Here is a 20335-nt window from a genome sequence, read left to right as displayed (position 1 = left end):
CTAATCCAGTAAATTTACCATAATAAGAATAAATCCCAATGATAATAGTGGCACTATTTTTTCCAATCTTTACATCCTTCCACTAATTAACCTGTTTGAGATTAAGGATTCACCACAAGAAAAACCACAAATACAAAAGCACATTGTACCAATCTCCTGCATATTGCTGCACTGCATTGCTAAATCATCTGATCCAATATGTAGTTTTCATGCATTGGGTATTTTTAAAATATACATATTCTCTTAATAATACACAAACATTTACCAAACATCGAAACTGTTTATTATACAGCCAAATTGTTCAAAGTCACTTTTTAATCACATTGCAAATAATATATACTATTGTCCAACAAATAACCCACTTTTTAGCAAAATAATGAAACTGCTCAAGTTCAGTTCTGTTTATATAAAATAATGAAAGTCATAGAAGCCTTGCTTGTAATACACACTATAAGGTACACAATTTTTCCAATAGCTAGCATTACTGATGTAATCAAGTATTAAAACAGTTCAAAGGATTTTAGGATATGTCTCTTAATTTGTTATTTATACTGCATAATTAATAGAATTCAAAATATTAGAAGTATATTGAAGCTGCTGCAGTCAAAATGGTGTTGCAGTAAATACAATTTTTAAAAGCAATCAATGATACATAGTTCCTTAAATCATACACACTTTTTAATATATGGCTTGATTATTCAATCATATCTATACAAAAATAATCAGATTCTCACCAAATAAAGCATCTCGTAAATCGAATCACAGGATCCTTTGATGTCCTGGTCTTTGGCCTTCTGTTTTACTCTCCAGAAGACTGACATTGTAAAAGAAACCCTTTACCTAATGAATAAATCCGCTTTATGACGCTTTTATCATCAATTTTCATCAGTGTTAAATTGTGACAGACGGCTCATCAATCGTAACAGATTTTGTTTTTCTTTCATATTTAAAATAGTACAAATGTACAAGATGCTATGCTTACTGTTCTTTCTAGGCTATGCAGTGCTGCAGTACAAAGAATCAGTTCAGATTGGAGCGAATGCTGTAATCCTATTCTAACTACCTCAACCCTAAATCCTCAATGTTTATCTCAACAAGGATTCCAGTATCTGTTACAGCATGTCCAGCAATGAAGAGTAATTCCTGTCAACAAAAGTGTTCTCATCAAACGGCACCAAAAAAAACTAGCAGAAACACGAAAGACAGCCTGCTGAAGCTGACACAGGAATGTCACTGTCTGCTTCCTAGGGCGCTGGTTCATTGAAATGGCTTAGTCCCTCTCTGGAATACTAATACTCAATTGTGTAAAGCTGTTCTGAACTGCACAAAACTAGCAAACACTGCAAAGAAAATGACCGGATATGTCATCTATGGCTCTATGCGGTTGAACGGGTTGCATGCAAAAGGTTGCCAACATTTAAAGCCCTGTAAAAGAAAAGGCTCTTCTTTGAAGCTGAGTTTCAGCTCTCTGGACAGTATCACACACGAATTCAATACTATTTCTTCGCTTTTTTACATCCAGATCTGGAAATTATTCTCACCATATAAATCCAACTGTATGATACCATTCAAATCATATCTTCCATGAAAAAGTTCTGCAGGAGTAATTGTTTGCAATTAAATTTCCTTTTTGATTTATTTTAATTCAGCTACAGCACTCATCACTACAGAAGGAACCAGCAAAGAATTCTGAACATATGGCATTTTCCCAAAATACAAAACCGAGGCACAGCTGTCTGTTCTGAACATCATCAGCATTTTTCACCATTAAGACACACTTGAATAACACTGTCAACTCTAACAAAATAATCAAGTTGTACAGCGCACACAAGTGCTAAAATCTGTAAACATTACAGCAATTGACAAAAAATAGATATGACACTTCTAGCAAAAACCTGTTGTTCTAACTTAAAAGGAAAAATTCCCAAAGTTTTCAAAACAGGCATTTTTTTGTCACATACTTGATATTGCTTAACTAAAGCTCATTACATGCCAATGATAAACAAATACTAAGTAATCAGTTGGCAAAGGTTTTAAAAAACATAAGCTCACAGTCCTCTTCAGTTGCTTTTATACAAACAGCTAGATAGCATTTGAATCAATTCTCAGGAAAAATTTAAATGAACATTGCAGACTTTCTTAGCAAACCTTGGTGAAAGAGCTTAAAGGATGTTAAATGTCTTAAGCATATCAGCTTTCCCACCTGTTTATCACATTCGTTTTGAATCTGTTTTACCTTAGAAAGAGCCAAGATACCCTCAAATTTCAGTTATTTTTCATTCATATTAAATAATAAGCATTGTTTTATGGAAGCTACTGCTGTTACAACTCTGAAAGCTTCAATATAAGTCATTCAAGGGTGGGGTACACAAGTTAAAACTTGTATTTCAACACATGAAGTGTAATAACATAAAGAACTTAAAAGTCAGGGAAGCAAAGAAGAGGGAGCTTTCAGGATGCATATATGTTTAAAAAGAACATAACATGGTTTTTCCTTAAAGAAGGTTAAGAAGTAAACAAGTGGTAAAATGATGTTCTTAATGTTAAACACTTAATGTACACATTTTGCACACTTGTTTCATTCCTGACAGTTTTAGAAGTCAATGTGATATGAAATAATTTTACTAAGGTCACATTTCTGTGGAGAATAGCTCAGATGTTCTAACTACTCCCACTAATTACAGTGTTCGCTCCATTGCTTGAAAATCTCTCAAACTTGTTAAGATTGAACTGAACTCATTGCAAATATTCTCACTTCAGTTATTTCTTTCCATTCTGTTTTGAGAGACAGTTATAAACTTGCATGCAGCTAATTGCTGCAATGGAACAAGTTTGTCTTCCTGAGCAGTTTTATCCAAGCTACACGGATCCTTGGTCAGATAACATCCGGAGTATTATGTTGAGATTTGGGCACCACACCCAAAAAAAATTACCATCTATGAGGGGATACAGTACAAATTCAAACTTGTTCTGAACTTAATAACCATTTTGAGTAGGCCTATGATGCTCATATATCAACTTGGTGCAGCTAGAACCAAGCAGATATAATTCATTAAAAATAGAAAGAACTGCAGATGCTGTAAATCAGGAACAAAAGCAGAAGTTGCTGGAAAAGCTCAGCAGTTCCGGCAGCATTTGTGAAGATAAAATCAGAGTTAACATTTTGGGTCCAGTGACTCTCTCTCAGAACCTTTCAGGTCTGGTGATGAGGCTGAGCCTCACACTTGAATGTGCTTCTGCTCCTTCTGTCTGTTATATCCCAGGCAAGTAGTTGTTTCAGAGGACAAGGACAGCAGATACATGGGAAAACCACCTGCAAGTTCCTCTCCAAGGTATTCATCATCCTGATTGGAAATATATCGCCATTCCATCAGCATCACTGGAACAAAGCTTAGATTTCCTCCTGTGAAGGCATTGTGGGTCTAACTATAGAAAATGGACTGCAGTTGTTCAAGATAGCAGCTCACCATCACCTTTTCAAGGATAATTAGAGATGGGCAATAAATGCTGCCCAGCCAGCAATACCCATGTCCGACAAATGAATAATAAACAGATAGCAGTAATTAGACCGAAATGGAAGGACAGGAGGAAGCTAGTGAGTAAGTAAGTAAGGGCTTTAAACTAATTCATTGAGGGAGGAAGTGCAGGGGAATATATGAAATGAGATGAAATGAGACAGGGCAGTGAAGAGGTAAACAATAATCGAAGTGTGTCAGGAATGGTAAAAAGTCAAAGTTTAAGTCTCTCTGAATACACGCAGCATTTGTAACAAGGAGATTACTTCATGGCATTAATAGAAATAAATGAATATGACTTGATAGCCATTATAGAGTTGCAGTTATAGAGTGACCAAGACTGGGAATTCGATATTCAAGGATATTCAGTATTCTGGAAGAATAGGCAAAAAGTGTGGCTGTCATTAGCTCTGCTGCGTCACAGCACCAGGGCTCCAGGTTTGATTCCACCCTGGGGCGATTGTCTGTTTGGAGTTTGCACATTCTTCCTGTGTCTCCGTCAGTTTCCGCCAGGTGCTCCAGTTTCCTCCCACAGTCCAAAGGTGTGCACATTAGGTGGATTGGCCATACTAAAATTGCCCATAGTGTTCAGGAATGTTTAGATTAGGTGCCATGGGAAATGCACAATTACAGGGATAGGGTGAGGGATGCATCTGGGTGGGATGCTCTTTGGAGGGTTGGTGTGGACTTGTTGGGCCAAATGGCCTGTTTCCACACTATGGGGATTCTAAGGAGGAAAAGGAGATGGGTGAGCTTTATAAATAAAGCAGTGGTGAGTAGTGATATAATGCTACAGATTATGATGTGGAATTGGTTTGGATAGAAAAAGGAATGGAAAAAGAAAGTAGTTACAGATCAGAGTCATCCATAGATTCCTAGAGAGTTGTCTCAATGTGGGCCAAAGTTTAAATTGAGAAATAATGGAGGCTTGCAAGAAGAACACGATAATTGTCATGGGTGATTTTCATCTGCATATTGACTGTATGAATCACTTGGACAAGGGTAACATGTAAAAAGATTTATGCAGTGCATTCAAGATTATTTCTCAGAGTAGCATGTTGCTCAAACTACTAGGAAAAGGCTATTTTAGATCTAGTAATGTGTAATGAAATTGGATTAATAAGCAATTTCATAGTTAAGGACCATCTACAGGGTAGACATGGCAGAACTTCAAATTCAATTTGAAGGAGACCAACTCAGGTCTCAAACCAGCGACCTCAAATTGAATAAGGGCAATTACAGACATGTGAAGGCAGAGTTGTCTAAAGTGGACAGAGCAAATTAACTAAGGTAAAAGTCAAGGGATGGCTGCTGCAGACACTTAAGTAGATATTTCATAACATTCAACAAAAATTTATTCTGGTCAAAAAGGAATCAGTGAAAAGGATGAACCTTTTGGGGTTATCAAAGATGGTCAAAGACAGTATCTAATCAAAACTAAGGCATGCACAGTGGTGAAAACTAGTGGTAGGCCAACGGATTTGAATGTTTTGTTTTCAAATCAGCAGATGATTAGAAAGCTAATAAAGAGGGAGAAAATTGAGCATGAGCGACCTTTGTGTGGAAGGGAAACCATGGTTGACAAGTTTGCTAGAGTTCTTTGAGGATATAAAAAGAGTGGTTAAACTGGTCAATATAGCATATTTGGATTTCTAGAAGGCATTTGATAGGGTGCCACATAACAGGTTATTGCATAAGATAAGAGCTTGCAGTATTGGGCTCAATGTATTAGTCAGAGTTTTCCAAGTGTGGAAAGAAGTGTTTTAACACCTTGTTTCTGAACATGCCATCAAACATCCATCTATGCTAATCCAATTTTCCAGTATTTAGCTTGTAGTCTTGTAGGCTTTAGTGTTTCAAGTGTTCACCTAAACAGTTCTTAAATGTCTTGAGAATTCCTACCTCTACCACCCTTTCAAGCAATCAGTTACAGATATTCATAACTCTTTGGGGTAAAAGAAATGTCCTCAAATCCCCACTCAACCTCTTGCTTCTTACCTCAAAATTGTGCCTCCTGGTTATTGACTGGTGAAAAGGGAACAGTTTCTCCCGATCTACCTGTCTAAGCCCCTCAGAACTTGGAACACCTCAAATCAGATTCCCCAGAGCCTTCTCCATTCTAAAGAACCCCAACCTATCTACTCTTTCAATATAGCTGAATCACTCCTGTCCAGGCAACATCCTGCCAAATTTCTTCTGCACCCTCCCTATTGCAATCGCACCCTTCCTACAGCACGGCAACCAGAATTTCACACTATACACTTGCCCAACTAAGGGTATACAAACATCCATCATAATCTCCTTGTTCTTGTATTCAGTGTCTTGACTAATAAAGACAATCTTATCTACTTGTTCTTCTGCCTTCAAGGATCCAAGGACATGGGCACCATTGATCTCTGTAATTCCTAGAACCCTACCTTATTTAGTCCTCCCAGATTGCACCATCACACACTTTTCAGAACTAAATTCCATTTGCCACTGGTCAACTCATCTGGCCAGCCCATCTGTATCATCCTGCAGTCTTAGGCTTTACTGCTCACTATTTACTACACATCAACTTTCGTATCATCTGCAAACTTACTGATCATACCTCCTACACATGTCTAGACCATTAATCAATAATCATAAACAACAAACAGCAAGTCACCCAACACTGAATGCTGTGATATGCCACTGGGGATAGCTTTCCAATCACAAAAACACCCTTTGACTGTCACCCTCTGCTTCCAGCCATTAACCCAACTTTGGATCCAGTTTGCCAAATTTCCATGGCTTCCATGTGCTCCTGGCTTCTTAACCAGTCTGCCATGTCAGACCTTGTCAAAAGCCTTACTGAAGTTCATGTGGATTACATAAACTACACTACCCTCATCTACACACATTCACCTCCTTGGAAAATTATTGCTATTTTGTTTTGCTGGTGACTGGGGCTTGGGTGTTAAATTTTCAGATGTTAAAATGGAATCACGTTGGAAAATAATTTGTGAAGCACGAGCCAGTGATTTCAGGTGGGTTGCAAGTTACTGACTGCACACAAAGGGTAGTCGAAATGTGGAATGTTGGGTGAATTCAAATGTTTAAGAATAAGTTTGAAAGTTTCCCGTCACTTGATGATATCTACAGCTAAAGATCAAAGGCTGGTAAAATCCGATGTATAGCCCAGTCATGATTTAATTGCTTGTCTGTATAGGTTCAAGGAGCTGAACGTTCTTTACTTGTTGCCATGATATTCACAATTTCAATGAATATAGAATCGCAAGAATTATCAGGAGATCTAATTCTAAATATCAGAGTTGCTGGTAATATTAGAAAAGTTCTTTCTCTGCTTCCCCCACAATATGATTAGATCATAATTGCATGGAAGATTTAAATACAATGAGCTGATCCACAATCAGGCTTGGCACAACAAATATAGAATTATTTACATCAATATTGCCAATATACTAAAATATGAAAGAAAAAGTCACTTCGCCACTTTCCAGACTGAACAGTCGTAACCACTGCTCACTTTTTTTGGGCAGCAGCTCTTGGTAATGCTTCTAGTCCCATTCACACCTCCTCTGGATCCATCTTTTCTTTCTTTTACCACTTCTGACAAAATGTCATTAAACTAAAACATTAACTCTGTCTCCCTTGCCCCAATGCTACCTGCTCTGCTGAGTACTTGCAGAATTTTCTGTTTTTATTCTGAAATGAATATAAAAACAAAATCTGTATGGGACATCAAAGGTTACAACAGAATTCTGTGTGTCACTGGTCTCTGAAGGGAGTTGAATCAAGGTTTTACATATTGGCACATTTGCATTCTCCTTGCTGCAGTCTGCACAACCAGGAACTGCAGGCTTTAAAGACACAACTGAACCTGCACTTATTGGCAACATACTGAAAAAAAATCAGCGACAGTGTTTTGCTCATTCATTCACTCATAGCACTTCATTCCATGTTCCCAACATTTATCTGTAGAGATCAGAGATTGTAGACACTAACTGGATTCAGAGAGCAGGATAATATAACAACAAATTAGAGAACTTTACTGACTCACACCTCTAAATACTCCTCGAGCAAACAACACAGAAAAATTCCCAGACTTAGGTGCCACTCAGCCACACAGAAATATAACTTGTGTATCATTTCAGGAGATGGATACTGACTGTCAATTTCCTCAATTTTATTCAGAATACCACTGTACAAAGTTCAATCACTTCACTTGGGCTGGCAAGGTACGATCCAATAGGACATGTCCCCTTTGATGGTGATGTCTCTCCATCCTGTGCTGTGCTCATCAATGATAACACATCCCCCTCACATAGCAACTGCTGCACTTCAAGTATAAACGAACTAGATATCAAAAGCAACCAAAACCAAGGGAACAGTTGCCATGCTGCTGGCTTTCACTGATACATACAATTAAGACAACTATTTTTCCTAAATTCTCAGTTAACTGGCTGACCTAAAATCCCAAATTTATGGAAGTTGTCAATTTGTGATTAAACTCCTTTACAATGAGCTATTGCTACCTCCAAGTTGCCACATGTCTGATTTGTGAATTGGTAGGGGATAGGAAATTTTGCATCTCTGCCTCGTTCTAGTTGAACTGAGGAAAATGCTTTACTAAGTGATATGTGCAATTAAGGGCTAAATTACAAAGCAGAACCACAAAAGTTATAATCTCTGGAATGCTACCTGAGTCATGAACATGCTGGCATAAAAATCAGGGACTTGAATGCAAAATTCAGTTCATGGGATGATGGCATCAGCAGTAGGGCAGCTGTACTGTTTGATGGCTTTCATTTGAACCATGCTGGCACCAAGGTCCTGGCAAATTGTATAAATGAGGCTGTAGAGAGGAGTTTAAGCTAAATTGTGGGGTTGCAGGGGTCATGAGGGGAGATTTATAAACTTTAATACAAAAGCATAAGACAACAGTGCAACATAAGGATAAATGTAACTGGAATCAGCCCAGAAGAGAGACAGATTAGATTAGGCAAAAATGGTAAAAACACAGAATTGAACGCTTGTTATCAAAAGGTATGCAGATTCATAAAATGGATGAATTGATAGCAGTAATAGAAGCAAATTGCAATGAAAGGTCAGCCGTTCCAGAGGTGTCATTGTAAACAAACCATGGCAGAAATATTCAAGGGAATTTAATTTTGGAAAGATGTGAAGAAAGGAAGATGATGTGACATAACTCTGTTAATAAAGGCTGAGATCAATATAGTAATAAAAAATGATTTTGGCTTGGAAGAGCAATGTGTTGAACCAGTTCGGGTGGAGATAAAGAGCAAGAGAAAGAAATCACAGATTGTAGTTTATATGCACTATAACATAATTACACTACAGGACAGTTCAAAATAAGGGATCTCTCAATCACAAGAGGTGAGAAATGACTTTTTTTTCTCTCAGAGGGATGACAATTCTCAGAACAGTGGTGACTAATTAACTGAATATATTCAAGGAGAAGGTAAATTAATTATTGATCTCCAAGGAATCAAGTGTTATGACGTCAGACAGGAGAGTGGAGTTAAGGCCACAGACAGATCAGCTTGATGGTAAATGATTGGTGAAGCAGGCTCAAGGGGCTAAATGGCTTACTTCTACTTATTTGCGTAGAATGGAGGAAATTTTCTGAACAAAACGTGGTTGCTAGTCCTTAAGATTGTGTCCCCAGGTTCTTGGTTGCTGCCCAAGAGCCCGCTCCATGTAGTGGACAGGAGGACACATCCCAGTTCCCCCACTCTGGGGTCTTACAGAAACTGCTAAACTACTAAACATCACAGAAGAGCTCAATTTTGCAGATTATAGAGATTACCAACTCTATCTAATTCAACTCCTTTGCATAAAGGCCACTTGCTCCATACACATCAGAGACTGTGCTCCATCAATATGGCAATATACCTACTGTGAGCATCCCCAAATTCTGATGACAACAATTAATGGAACTTTATACATATCACATTTTGCACTGCTTAATTTAATAAAGAAATAAGCATGGATGAGCTATGCTGCTTCAAGGCATACAATTTTGGCAAATCATTAAATAACATCTAGTCTCATGATGTTGCTAATAATTGACAAATGCCTTCCAATGAGTACAGTACCAGCCAATTCAAATAAAGTATCAAAACATATGGAATAGCACAAAAGAATTTGATTTCATTTATTGTTGTCACATGTACCGAGATACAGTGAAAAGAGTTGTTTTGTGTGCCATACAAACAGATCGTACAATACGAAATTTATCAGGGTGATACATCTGAGTTGCAGAATACAGTATTACAACCACAGAGAAGGTGCTGAGCAATAAATCAACATTTGAGAGGTCCTTTCAAAAGTCTGATAACAGCGGGGAAGAATCTGTTCGTACGTGCATTCAAACTTTTATATCTTCTGCCTGACAGAAGAGGGGGGAAAGAGAGCATAACCAGAGTGGAAGGGGTTTTTGATTATATTGATTGCTTCCAAGTCAGCTGGAAGTATAGATTTAACAAATGTTGGACAATTTCTAACAATAACACAAAAACTGACTGGAGCGAAATGTATCCAAAAAACTGAAAGAGCTGTGGATGCTGGAAATCAGAAGCAAAAACAGAAATTTCTGGAAAAAAACTTAGCAGGTCTTATAGCATCTGTGGAGAGAAATCAGAGTTAACATTTCAGGTCCAGGGACCCTTTTTCAGAACTGATGGTAGCTATGAAAAGGATGGATTATATACAGAAGATGGTGGTGGTGGGGTGGGGTGGTGGTGGGGGGATGGGAGGAATAAATAAATGATAGGTGGAGACAGAGCCCAAAGAGAGAAAAACAATTGGACAGACAAAGGACTGGATAAAGGTCAGCTTGGGAGAATGAACAGCTGCTAATGAGGACTGTTAGTGACTGACAATGGGTAGTTTGTGGTAGCTGCCCATGTGGGAGGGGGGAAGACATGGAGAAAAATGCTCAAGCCCTAAAATTGTTGAACTCAATAATATGTGCAGAAGGCTACAGCATTCCCAAGCGGAAAATTAGGTTTGTTCTTCCTGCTTGCGCTAAGCTTCACTGGAAGCAAGCCTGAGACAGAGATGCAAGCCAGGGAACATGGTAGTGTGTTGAAGTGGCAAGTAACTGGAAACTTTTTGCGATCAGAATGTCAGTGTTCTGTAACCCATTGTCCTAGGCTGACCTTTAACCACTCCTTTGTCTTTTCAAATGTGTTTCCCTCTCTTTAGGCTCTATCTCCACCTATTGTTTATTCCTTCCTCCTCCCCCACCCTACCTTCTGTAAAAAAACCAACCTTTTCCTAGCTACCATCAGTTCTGAACAAGAGTCACTGGACCTGAAATCTTAACCCCAAGAAATGTATCTTCTGGGTCTAGGCCCGAAACGTCAGCCTTCCTGCTCCTATGACGCTGCTTGGCCTGCTGTGTTCATCCAGCTTTACACCTTGTTATCCCCGAGAAATGTATCCACTTTGTTGACAAGATTGCTCCAATCAAGCAGCAGTTATGGAAAGGTGATGTGAATCCTTCTCAATCAAGTATAACAGGGAACATGTTAAAAATATAAAACTTAGATTTAAAACAAAAATACAATAAATGTAGTTATTGCAAGGCTTGATTGGTTAGATCAGTTCTTCCCAAGCTTAAACTGCTGCGGCCCCTCAGCGTGTGATGGTGGTAGAAAAGACGAGGAGGGCAGGTCAGTCATTGCTTCCTCAGAGCTTCAGATTTGAAAATTTCAGCTTATGACCATACTTTGACTCCCAACCCCCACTTTTGGGCAGCCCAGGATGACACATTATAACTATGTTTTTACATTGAAAATGATCTTATGTTCATTTTAAACTTCAGTCATCAATAATATAATTTAAACGATGCTGATGCATATTTACACTAAGTTCAAAGAGGCTTCAGTCACCGCAGTTTAACCAAGTTTCAACTAAATTAATACGTAAGATAGGGATTGTAAGAGTTTACACACTTTTGCTGATTCAACTTCACAAGAAATGGAGAGGATACTTTGTGATAAAAGGTATTTAAAGTAAGACAACCATAAGATTAGGAGCTGAAAATGAAATTGAATATTGTAATCTTTGTTAAAATGTTGTTTTCTCGCTGGAGTATTGAAACAATACTTTGCAGTGTTGTAAGTACCAAAGCATTTACTAAAAACCCATACCTTAAATAGATTAATACCCAATAAATAACATATATTATGTGACTTGATCCACTCTTTGTAAAGCCAGTTTGTTTGTTGTGAATACTTAACATCAGTTTTATTCATAACATCCATTTCAAAAAGGGTTTAGGCAATAGACTAGAAAATGCAAAATTGTCTCTGTACTTAGCGACCTCCTAGATTTCGGACTCAAACATCTCACAATCCAGAAAGAAATTAACTAATAAATAAATAACTAGTTGATCCATCGGGGCCAGGGATTTCCATTTATAAAATAAGATTACAGCTCCTCTGGAAAAACAGAACTGGTCTTGCTTGCAGAAACAAACTCAGGTAGCCCACCTTCAGAACAGTGAGGGACATTCAAAATAGAATTGGCAAGAGTACAGGCCCAACATGTTTCCTGTGGGGTGAAATGTGAAATAACTCCAGAGGCCAGTATCCCGTCACGAAGTCACCCTTTATTTACATGTGGAGAGTCCTTGACACTGTTTCCGCTCCCTCAGAGCTAGCTCTCCGTGAATAGGGTGTCTGACACTCCTGTTTTATCTGTCAGCCAGGGCTCCCTGATTGGACCAGTTTATCAACCTCAATCAGGGAACTCATATTTTACATCTGTCCACCTGGCTGACCTTGTTACAATCACTACATCCCTCCCTCTCTGAGTCAGAGGACATAGGCTCGTTCATTTTGCTTTGTAGCTCCTCCTGGAGCATTTTAGCCCATGTCAGGTTCCTCCAACTCTGTCTCTGATACAGGCGGCGTGTAATGTACAGTTACTCACCTCTTCCGACTGGAGCGTCTCAGAAGAAATTCATTCCCTTTTCCAAGCGGCGGCATCCATCGTGTCCATCTTAGATTCTGAAGTATCTTCAACACTTGTTGGAAAAGGAGAACCCACGGTTCAGGAACAGTCAACAAAGCAATCGAGGAGTCGGGCATGTTTTGCTCCCACACTGAGAGTTTGCATCTTTCATATGGTCCACATATTTGTTCAGGACAGTCGCACCTACCTGAACTTTATTTGACACTGGACTTGACCTGGCATTGACCATGCCTCTTACATCTGCAGGGCCACTCCTGTTGTTCCTACACAAAACTACTAAAGTAAACTGTCTCGCTCTCTTAATGGAGTCTTGTGTATGGCATTTGTGTTCCTAATGCCATTTCTTCACCACCACCAGCACCCACCCCCACCCTCCAGGTCCAGGAAGATCAGATTTAACCTGATGCAGTGTTTTCTCCCCATTAGCAACTCTGCTGGAGCTATCCCTGTAGTTGCACGAGGGGTAGTCCTATAATCAAACAGAAACCAGGACAGTTTGGTATCTAGTGAAGCTGTAGGCTGTTTCCTTAAGTCTATCTTCAAAGTTTGGACTGCTCTTTCTGCCACGTCATGGGATGATGGGTGGTATGGAGCTGTCCTTATATGTAAAATGCCATTTGACTTTAAAAAATATTCAAATTCCCTTTTGGTAAACAATGGCCTGTTATCTGTGACCAACACTTCCAGAATCCGTGTACTGTGCAAGATGTTTGCAAATTTTCCATTGTCGTCCCTGTGTTTGACGGATGAACTCTGTGCACATTCAGCCACTTTGATTGGGAGTCCACAATGACTAAGAACATTGAGCCATAGAGTCATATATTATGGAAAGAGACCCTTCGGTCTAACTAGCCCGCACTGACCATGTTCCCAAACTAAACTAGTCCCACCTGCTTGTGTTTAGCTCATTTCCCTCCAAACCTTTCCCATTCGTGTGCTTAACCAAATGTCTTCTAAATGTTGCAACTGTACCTGCATCTACCACTTCCTCTGGCAGTTCATTCCACACACAAACCACTCTGTCAAAAAAAAGTTGCCCCTCATGTCCTTTTTGACTATTTCTCCTCTCACTTTAAAAATAAGGTGCCTAATTTTGAACTCCCACCTTAGGGAAAAGACCCTTGCTATTCACCTTATCTATCCTCTCATGATTTTATAAACCTCTAAAATCACCCCTCAACCTCCTATGCTCCAATGAAAAAAGTCCCAGCCTATTGTTATAACTCAAATCATTGTTTCCTAGCAACTTCCTGGTAAATCTTTTCTGACCCCTCTTCAGCAAGACAGCATTTAGTAAAGGATACAATTACCTCTGCTTTAGTAATAGGAGCATGACATACAAGAGCATGGAGGTAATGTTGAACTTGTACAAGACACTTGTTCGACCTTAGCTGGAGTATTACGTACAGGTCTGCGTGCCACATCATAGGAAAGATGCAAACGCACTGGAGAGAGTGCAGATGTAATTTACAAGAGACTTCACCCATGAGGACAGGTTGAAGAAGTTGGGACTGTTCTTCTTGGAGAGAAGGCTGCTACCAGGAAATGTGATAGAGGACAAGGAGCTAGAATATAAATGCAGGTTCAGTGAGGTGTTCAAAAATACTGTATTTAAGTATTCAAGAGAAAGCATTCCATCACATTCCAAACTTACATCTTGTAGATAATGGTCAAAATTTTAGAAGTCAGGGAATTAGTTACTCAGAATTCCAAACATCTGACCTGCTCTGCAAACGTGAGGAATTTATGTGCTGTGAGAATTAGTCCTGAAGGCTCTGTTGCCTGCCCAGTGCTAGGCTTAAAGACATCTCATTACAGAAGAGCTTGGAGAGTGAGGGGAGGGATCCAGTGGTTGTCATCCAAGTTGCACCAATAACATTGATAGGGCTAGAAAGGAAATTCTGCTGAAAGATTTTGAACAGTTGGAGCTAAATTATAAAGCAGAACTTCCAAGGACAAGCAAACAGGCACAGGATAAATAAAGTCAACAAGTTAAATACATCAATGAGGAGACTGGTGTGGATGAAATGGGTTTCAGCTCCTGGCGCACTGGCACCAGTACTGGGGTAGAAAGGAGGATTTGCAGTTCCAGTGGATTCAACAGTGCAGATGTAGAGATGTTGTTCCCACATGTGGGAGAGTCCAGGACCCAAGGGCAAAATCTGAGGATAAGGGTTCACACATTTAAGACAGAGATCAGGAGGAATTTTTTCCGAAGATTGTGAATCTGTGAAATACTTCACTGATATTTATCCACCTTTATGTTTTCTAAGATTTCCAGCACTTCCTCTTCTGTAACGTGAATTGTTTTCAAAGCATGAAGATTTATTTCTAAGTTCTCTAGTCTCCATTTCTGTCTCCACAGTAAGAACTGACACAAAATATTCCTTTATTTTCTCTCCCATCACCTGAGGATCAACACATAGATGACCTTGTTGATCTTTAAAGGGGCCATATTCTCTCTCTAGTTGCTCTTTTGCTCTTAATATCCTTGTAGAATCTTTTTGGATTATCCTTAAGCTTATCTGCCAAGGGTATCTCTTCTTTGCCCTCCTGATTTCCCTCTTAAGAATGCCCCTACACTCTTTATACTCCTCAAAAGATTAATTTGATCCCAGTTGTCTACACGTAATATATGATTCTTTCTTATTCTTGACTAAAACCTCAATATCTTCATTCAGCCACTATTCCCTACTCTTACCAGCCTTACCCTTCATTCTAACAGGAACATAGTGCCTCTGAACTCTCATTATCACATTTTTGAAAGCCTCCCACTTGTCAGTCATCCCTTAACCTGCAAGTAGTCTACTCCAATCAACTTTTGAAAGTTCTTGTCTCATACCATTAAAATTTGCCTTATTCCAATTAAGAGGTTTAACTTTTATGGAAAGCTTATCCTTTTCCATATCTATTTTAAAACTAATATAATTGTAAACACGAGTCCTGAAGTGACCCCTACTAACACTTCAGTCACTTGCCCTGCCTTATTTCCCAAGAGAAAGTCAAGTTTTGCTCCTTCTCTAGTTGATATATTTACGTACTGATAAAGAAATGTCTCAGGATATTCAGGACTCGCTAAGATGGAAAAGAGAGGCTTTGAACAGGTAAAGGGACAAAGGCACTAGTATACTAGTGAAAGTGCAAGGGGGAACTTAAAAAAGCAAGTAGGAGAATAAAGAGGGGGAATGAAAAAAGATTGGCATGTAGGATTGAGTAGAATTCCAAAATATTCGAAAAGTATATCAAGGGGAAGAGGATAACCAAAGAAATAGTGGGGTCCATTAAGGTCCAAGGTGGCAATCTCTGCGTGAGCTGGAGAACATTCGCAAGGTGTTAAACGAGTAGTTCACATCAGTCTACACTTTATAGAAGGACGACATAGGTGCACAGTTTGGGAAGAGGGACTGAGTTTCTTGAGCACTTTGACATAGGAAGTGAGGAGGTTTTAGTGGGCTTAGAAGTCAACTAATCTCCAGGTCAGGGTACGTTGTAGCCCAGGCTGCTATGGGAGATGGGAGGAAATTACAGGGGTTCTCACCCAAATTTTTAATTCCTCTTTGGCAACAAGGGATGCACCAGAGAACTGGAGGACAGTTAGTGTGGTTCCAATTCTCATGAAGAATGGTAGAGATAAACCACAGAATTATAGACCAGTGAGACTCACATCAGTGACAGAGAAATTCTTGGAGAAAATTCTGAAGGAGAGAATTAATCTCCACTTGGAGATGCAAGGTTTCATCAGGGAGGTCACGCCTAACGAATTTGATTGAATTTTGAGGAAATGACAAGGTACTTGGATCAGGGTAGGGCAGTTGATGTCATTTATGTGGATTTCAGCAAAGCATTTGACAAGATCCCATGTGGGAGACTAATAAAACTATGTAACTGCACACGGGATCCAAGATAACCTGGCAATTTGCATACAAAGCTGTCTTGGTGGAAGGGGACAGGGGGTGGTGGTAGAAGGCTGTTTTTGTGACTGGAGGCCAGTGTCCCATGGCAAATCATAGGGATTAGTGCTGGGTCCCTTATTGTTCATGATATACATAAATGATATAGTAGAATATGTGAAAGGGTGAAGAGTAGTTATGATAACTAAGTTTCCAGATGACACAAGAATTAGCCGAGTGGTTGACAGGGAAGAAGCTGGTCTTAGGTTACAGGTGGATATAGATGGATTGGTCAGATGTGCAGATCAGTGGTAGATTGTACCCTGATAAGTGCCAGGTTATGCACTTTGGAAGAATGATCAATACAAGGGTGTACTCTTTGAATGGTAGGACATTAGGAAACTCAGAGGGATCTTGAGGTGCATGTCCATAGATCAACAGGGTTGTTAAGAAGGCATAAGGACAGTTGCCTTCATCAGTCGTAGCATAGATTATAAGAGCAGGGAGGTTATATCAAACTCTGAGTGGACCACAGCTGAAGTACTGTGTGCAGTTCTGGTTAACACACTATAAGGATGTAATTCATTGATGTTGCCTGAGACAGTGGAGTTCAGCTATCAAGGGAGACTGGATAAGCTCAGGTTGCTTTATTTACGATAGAGAAGGCTAAGAGGCGACCTGATTGAGGTGTGTAAGATTATGAGGGGCATGGGTAGGGTGGATAGAAAGCAGCCGTGCCCTTTAGTTGAAGGGTCAATAACAAGGCGGCATAATTTTAAGGTGAAAGGCAGGAGGTTTAGAGAGGATTTGAGGAAAATATTTTTCACCAAAGGTGGTGAGAATATGCAATTCACTGCTTGGCAGGGTAGTTGAGGTAGGAAACTTTGCAGCCTTTAAAAAGTACTTGGATGAACACTTGAAATGTCATAATATTTAAGATTATAGGCCAAGTGCTGCAAAGTGGGGCTCGTGCAGATATTGAGTAAATTTTGTCAGTGCAGATTCAATGGTCTGAAGGGCCTCTTCTGTACTGTATGATTCCAACCCTCTATATTATGTGCAGAGCATTAAGAAATGTGAACTTTACATGTTTTAGATTCTAGGGAGAAATCCATTTTCCAACAGGTTACAAGTTGTGGTGGATGCACAGGAGGCCAGCATGACAGAGTGCACAAGCTTTGTGCTGTTGTTGTTTTGTAAATGAAGGATCCAGCCATTTTATTAAAAAAAATGTGCTCCTGTATTCTTGAAGCTGGCATAATGACAAAGAGCACAGGACTGGGAAGCAATGCGAAAGGACAGCCCACAGCACTCAAGTAATTGGCCGGGGGCAATAAAAGAAGAACTCTGCAACCTTCACACTGCTGGTAAGTCAAATAATTAAAAGCAGAGGGAAGATACTCTGGCAGAGGTGCTTTAAGTTAGCAGTCTCAGGGAAGTCAAGGCTTAGGAGCTGAAATAGCGACAGAAGGTCACTGGGTCTATGCTAGAGAGAAAGGAGCAGTCAAGGATAGTGTCTCTATATCCCCAAAGTGCTGCAGTGGGTCCTGAGAAACTTGGGAGTGGTGAGTGGCTTTCTGATGTCCGTGAAGCCATTCAAGAGTGGAGAAGATAGAACACCACAAGCAGCATTTGCTTGGTGCAGCCAAGGTTCAGAGAAAGGCAGAGGCAATCCCAGCTTGCTGAAGGCAGCTGTCTGTGAAAGAAATGAAATTGTGCTCCGAGTTGTCACTGGAATGCATTTCAAAAATCCAGGGGACTATGGTTACAGAAAAAGAGACTCAACCACTGGGAGATGAGCAGTCATTAAGGTAGTCCATGGCAGAGTGGCTTTGAGACAATCTGAAAGCTCGCTGTTCAAGTGCACTGTAAAGGGGACAATGTTTTAAAAGATTTGGTAACCCACAGCGCAGCTAAAGTTTGGATGGGTTGCTGAGAAATCCACACAATCTGTTTTGACCACATCTATTATGTGATATACTCGGAGGGATGTCTGACCACTGTTTGTCTGTATCCACATTTATTTCATGTTGATTCTAAATGTTACCAAATATAAACTGTATACTGTAACTGTTTTGTTTTCAAACTTGGTACAGAAAAGTTTATTTTGTGTGCTCATCACCATGGAACTGCATGTCTTTATTCTCTTAGCAAATACCTGGTACCTCAAACATTGTCTACTTTATACAAAAAAAAAACATTACTAGTCCCTAATTGGGTCATCATAAATTTTGCAGTACCACCCAGGACTGTAACAGGAGTACCATATCAGATGCTATTAGAACTCAAACGTGACAATTTATTTATTTCTGACAATGAGCCAATTTTGCCTTTATTGTAAGCAAGAGGTGCCTGAATGATAGATCCTGCTAATCTGACCTGTGAAATGTATAATTCAATTGTATTTGTATTTATATTTCCCTCTTGTGCTTCATCTTATTTGATTATTGTAGAACTGGAGGTTCATAAAAATCAGTTCTTAATATTGTTGTCTCCTACATTCATAGGGAATACATTCTGAATCAAAACACTATGAGCCAGTGACTACAGCTGGAAATGTGTGCAACTTAATAGGAATATTTATTTAAACGTTAAACGTGATCTTTCGTCTATACCTTTTAGTGAGAAAGCAAGTTTGGATGTACTTCTTATGGCATAAGATTCTTAATTATGTTTATGTGCATTGCACACAGCCTGTGTACACAATTAAATAAATCTTAATCCTCTTTTCATTGCGAATGGACTGCACTGCTAACAGCTGGCCAAAACTTGAGATTTACTTGAATTGGCTCTAAACAAGTCTAAACCCTATCTTCCTAGACAAGCAAACAAAGTTTTGTCTTGCATCCTTCTTCCATTCTCAGGTTCTTTACTTCTGAAATGAAATCCTATTAAGAAATAAGATGTACACAGAAACATTGCATAGATCTTGTGAGGAAAGGTTGAGGGAACTTGGTGACTTGTTAGAGGTGTACGAAATGACGTGAGATACAGATAGAGACTTTTTCCCAGAACGGAAATGTCTATCACGAAGGGGCAGAATTTTAAGGTGATTGGAGGAAGATATAGGGGAGATGTCAGAGGTAGGTTCTTTACACAGAATGATGGGTACATGGAATGCGCTGCCAGCGGTGGTCGTGCAGTCAGAAACATTAGGGACATTTAAGTGACTCTTGGATAGGCACGTGGATGACAGTAAAATGGAGGATATGCAGGGTAGTTTGATCTTAGAGTAGGATAATAGGTCGGCACAACATCATGGGCCGAAGGGCCTGTACTGTGCTGTACTGTTCTATGTTCTTAACATCAGTCTGGAACAATGATATCAACCTGCAATCAGGAATGTTCTGGAGGATGGTTAACATAATATCATTGTGTTTGACTTACTGCAGAAGATCAACCAAAACAAAGCAGCAAGCAGGTCAGTAGAAAATTGTTCAAGAATAGATTTGTGTCTTTGTTTAACCTGAGCTACACATATTAATAATAATTAAAGAGGTACGTTGCCAGAGATTTTGGTTTGACTCATTTTAACCTAACCAGCCTGGCTGGGAGGAAACTGATAGGATAAAACTGGTTGTCCTTTTTACAACTTGCCAAGTGTTAAATTCCATGGCAAAAGGAGATTGATCTGATTCTGTCAGCGTGATTGAGTGAGAATTATTGCCAAATGTTTCAAGGATCATTGCTAGAAATTTAGAAGCACAGTGGGAACACATCATGTCATTTAATTCAAAATCATTGTCATTATATATCCAATTGACTGTAAGACAGAAAAACATGAAATGGGAATTCAGAAATTAAACAGTGGATTGGGGAAGCCATTAAATTCCTTCACAATAAGGCACGGCATAGATAATGGGTGGCTGACAAAGCATTTCATAGGCAATATATGAATCAACTTTGCATGTAACCAGACAGGACAAAAAATTTTGTTACTCC

The 20335-nt window shown here is 39.4% G+C and overlaps 1 protein-coding gene across 8 annotated transcripts in view; it reads right to left on the bottom strand.

Annotated features, from left to right (window-relative positions):
* The window catches only part of tiam1b (TIAM Rac1 associated GEF 1b), a 253760-nt gene that overhangs the window by 55601 nt on the left and 177824 nt on the right, over window positions 1–20335 (bottom strand). The window contains exon 1 of one of the 8 annotated variants that reach the window (XM_048602865.1): window positions 12462–12825. The exons of 5 other annotated variants lie outside the window; for them this stretch is intronic. Coding sequence is in view for 1 of the 3 variants with exons in the window: in XM_020516956.2 (XP_020372545.2) it covers window positions 735–821 (87 nt within the window). In the remaining 2 variants the exon portion in view is untranslated. Of the gene's footprint in view, window positions 1–734; window positions 1099–2203; window positions 2223–12461; window positions 12826–20335 lie in introns of those variants that run through there. 2 more of the 8 variants (XM_048602867.1, XM_020516956.2) reach the window with 2 other exon arrangements.

Source organism: Rhincodon typus, chromosome 11 (assembly GCF_021869965.1).
Source record: "Rhincodon typus isolate 14 chromosome 11, sRhiTyp1.1, whole genome shotgun sequence".
Taxonomy (NCBI): Eukaryota; Metazoa; Chordata; class Chondrichthyes; order Orectolobiformes; family Rhincodontidae; genus Rhincodon; species Rhincodon typus.
This window is presented reverse-complemented; position numbering and strand designations above follow the sequence as displayed.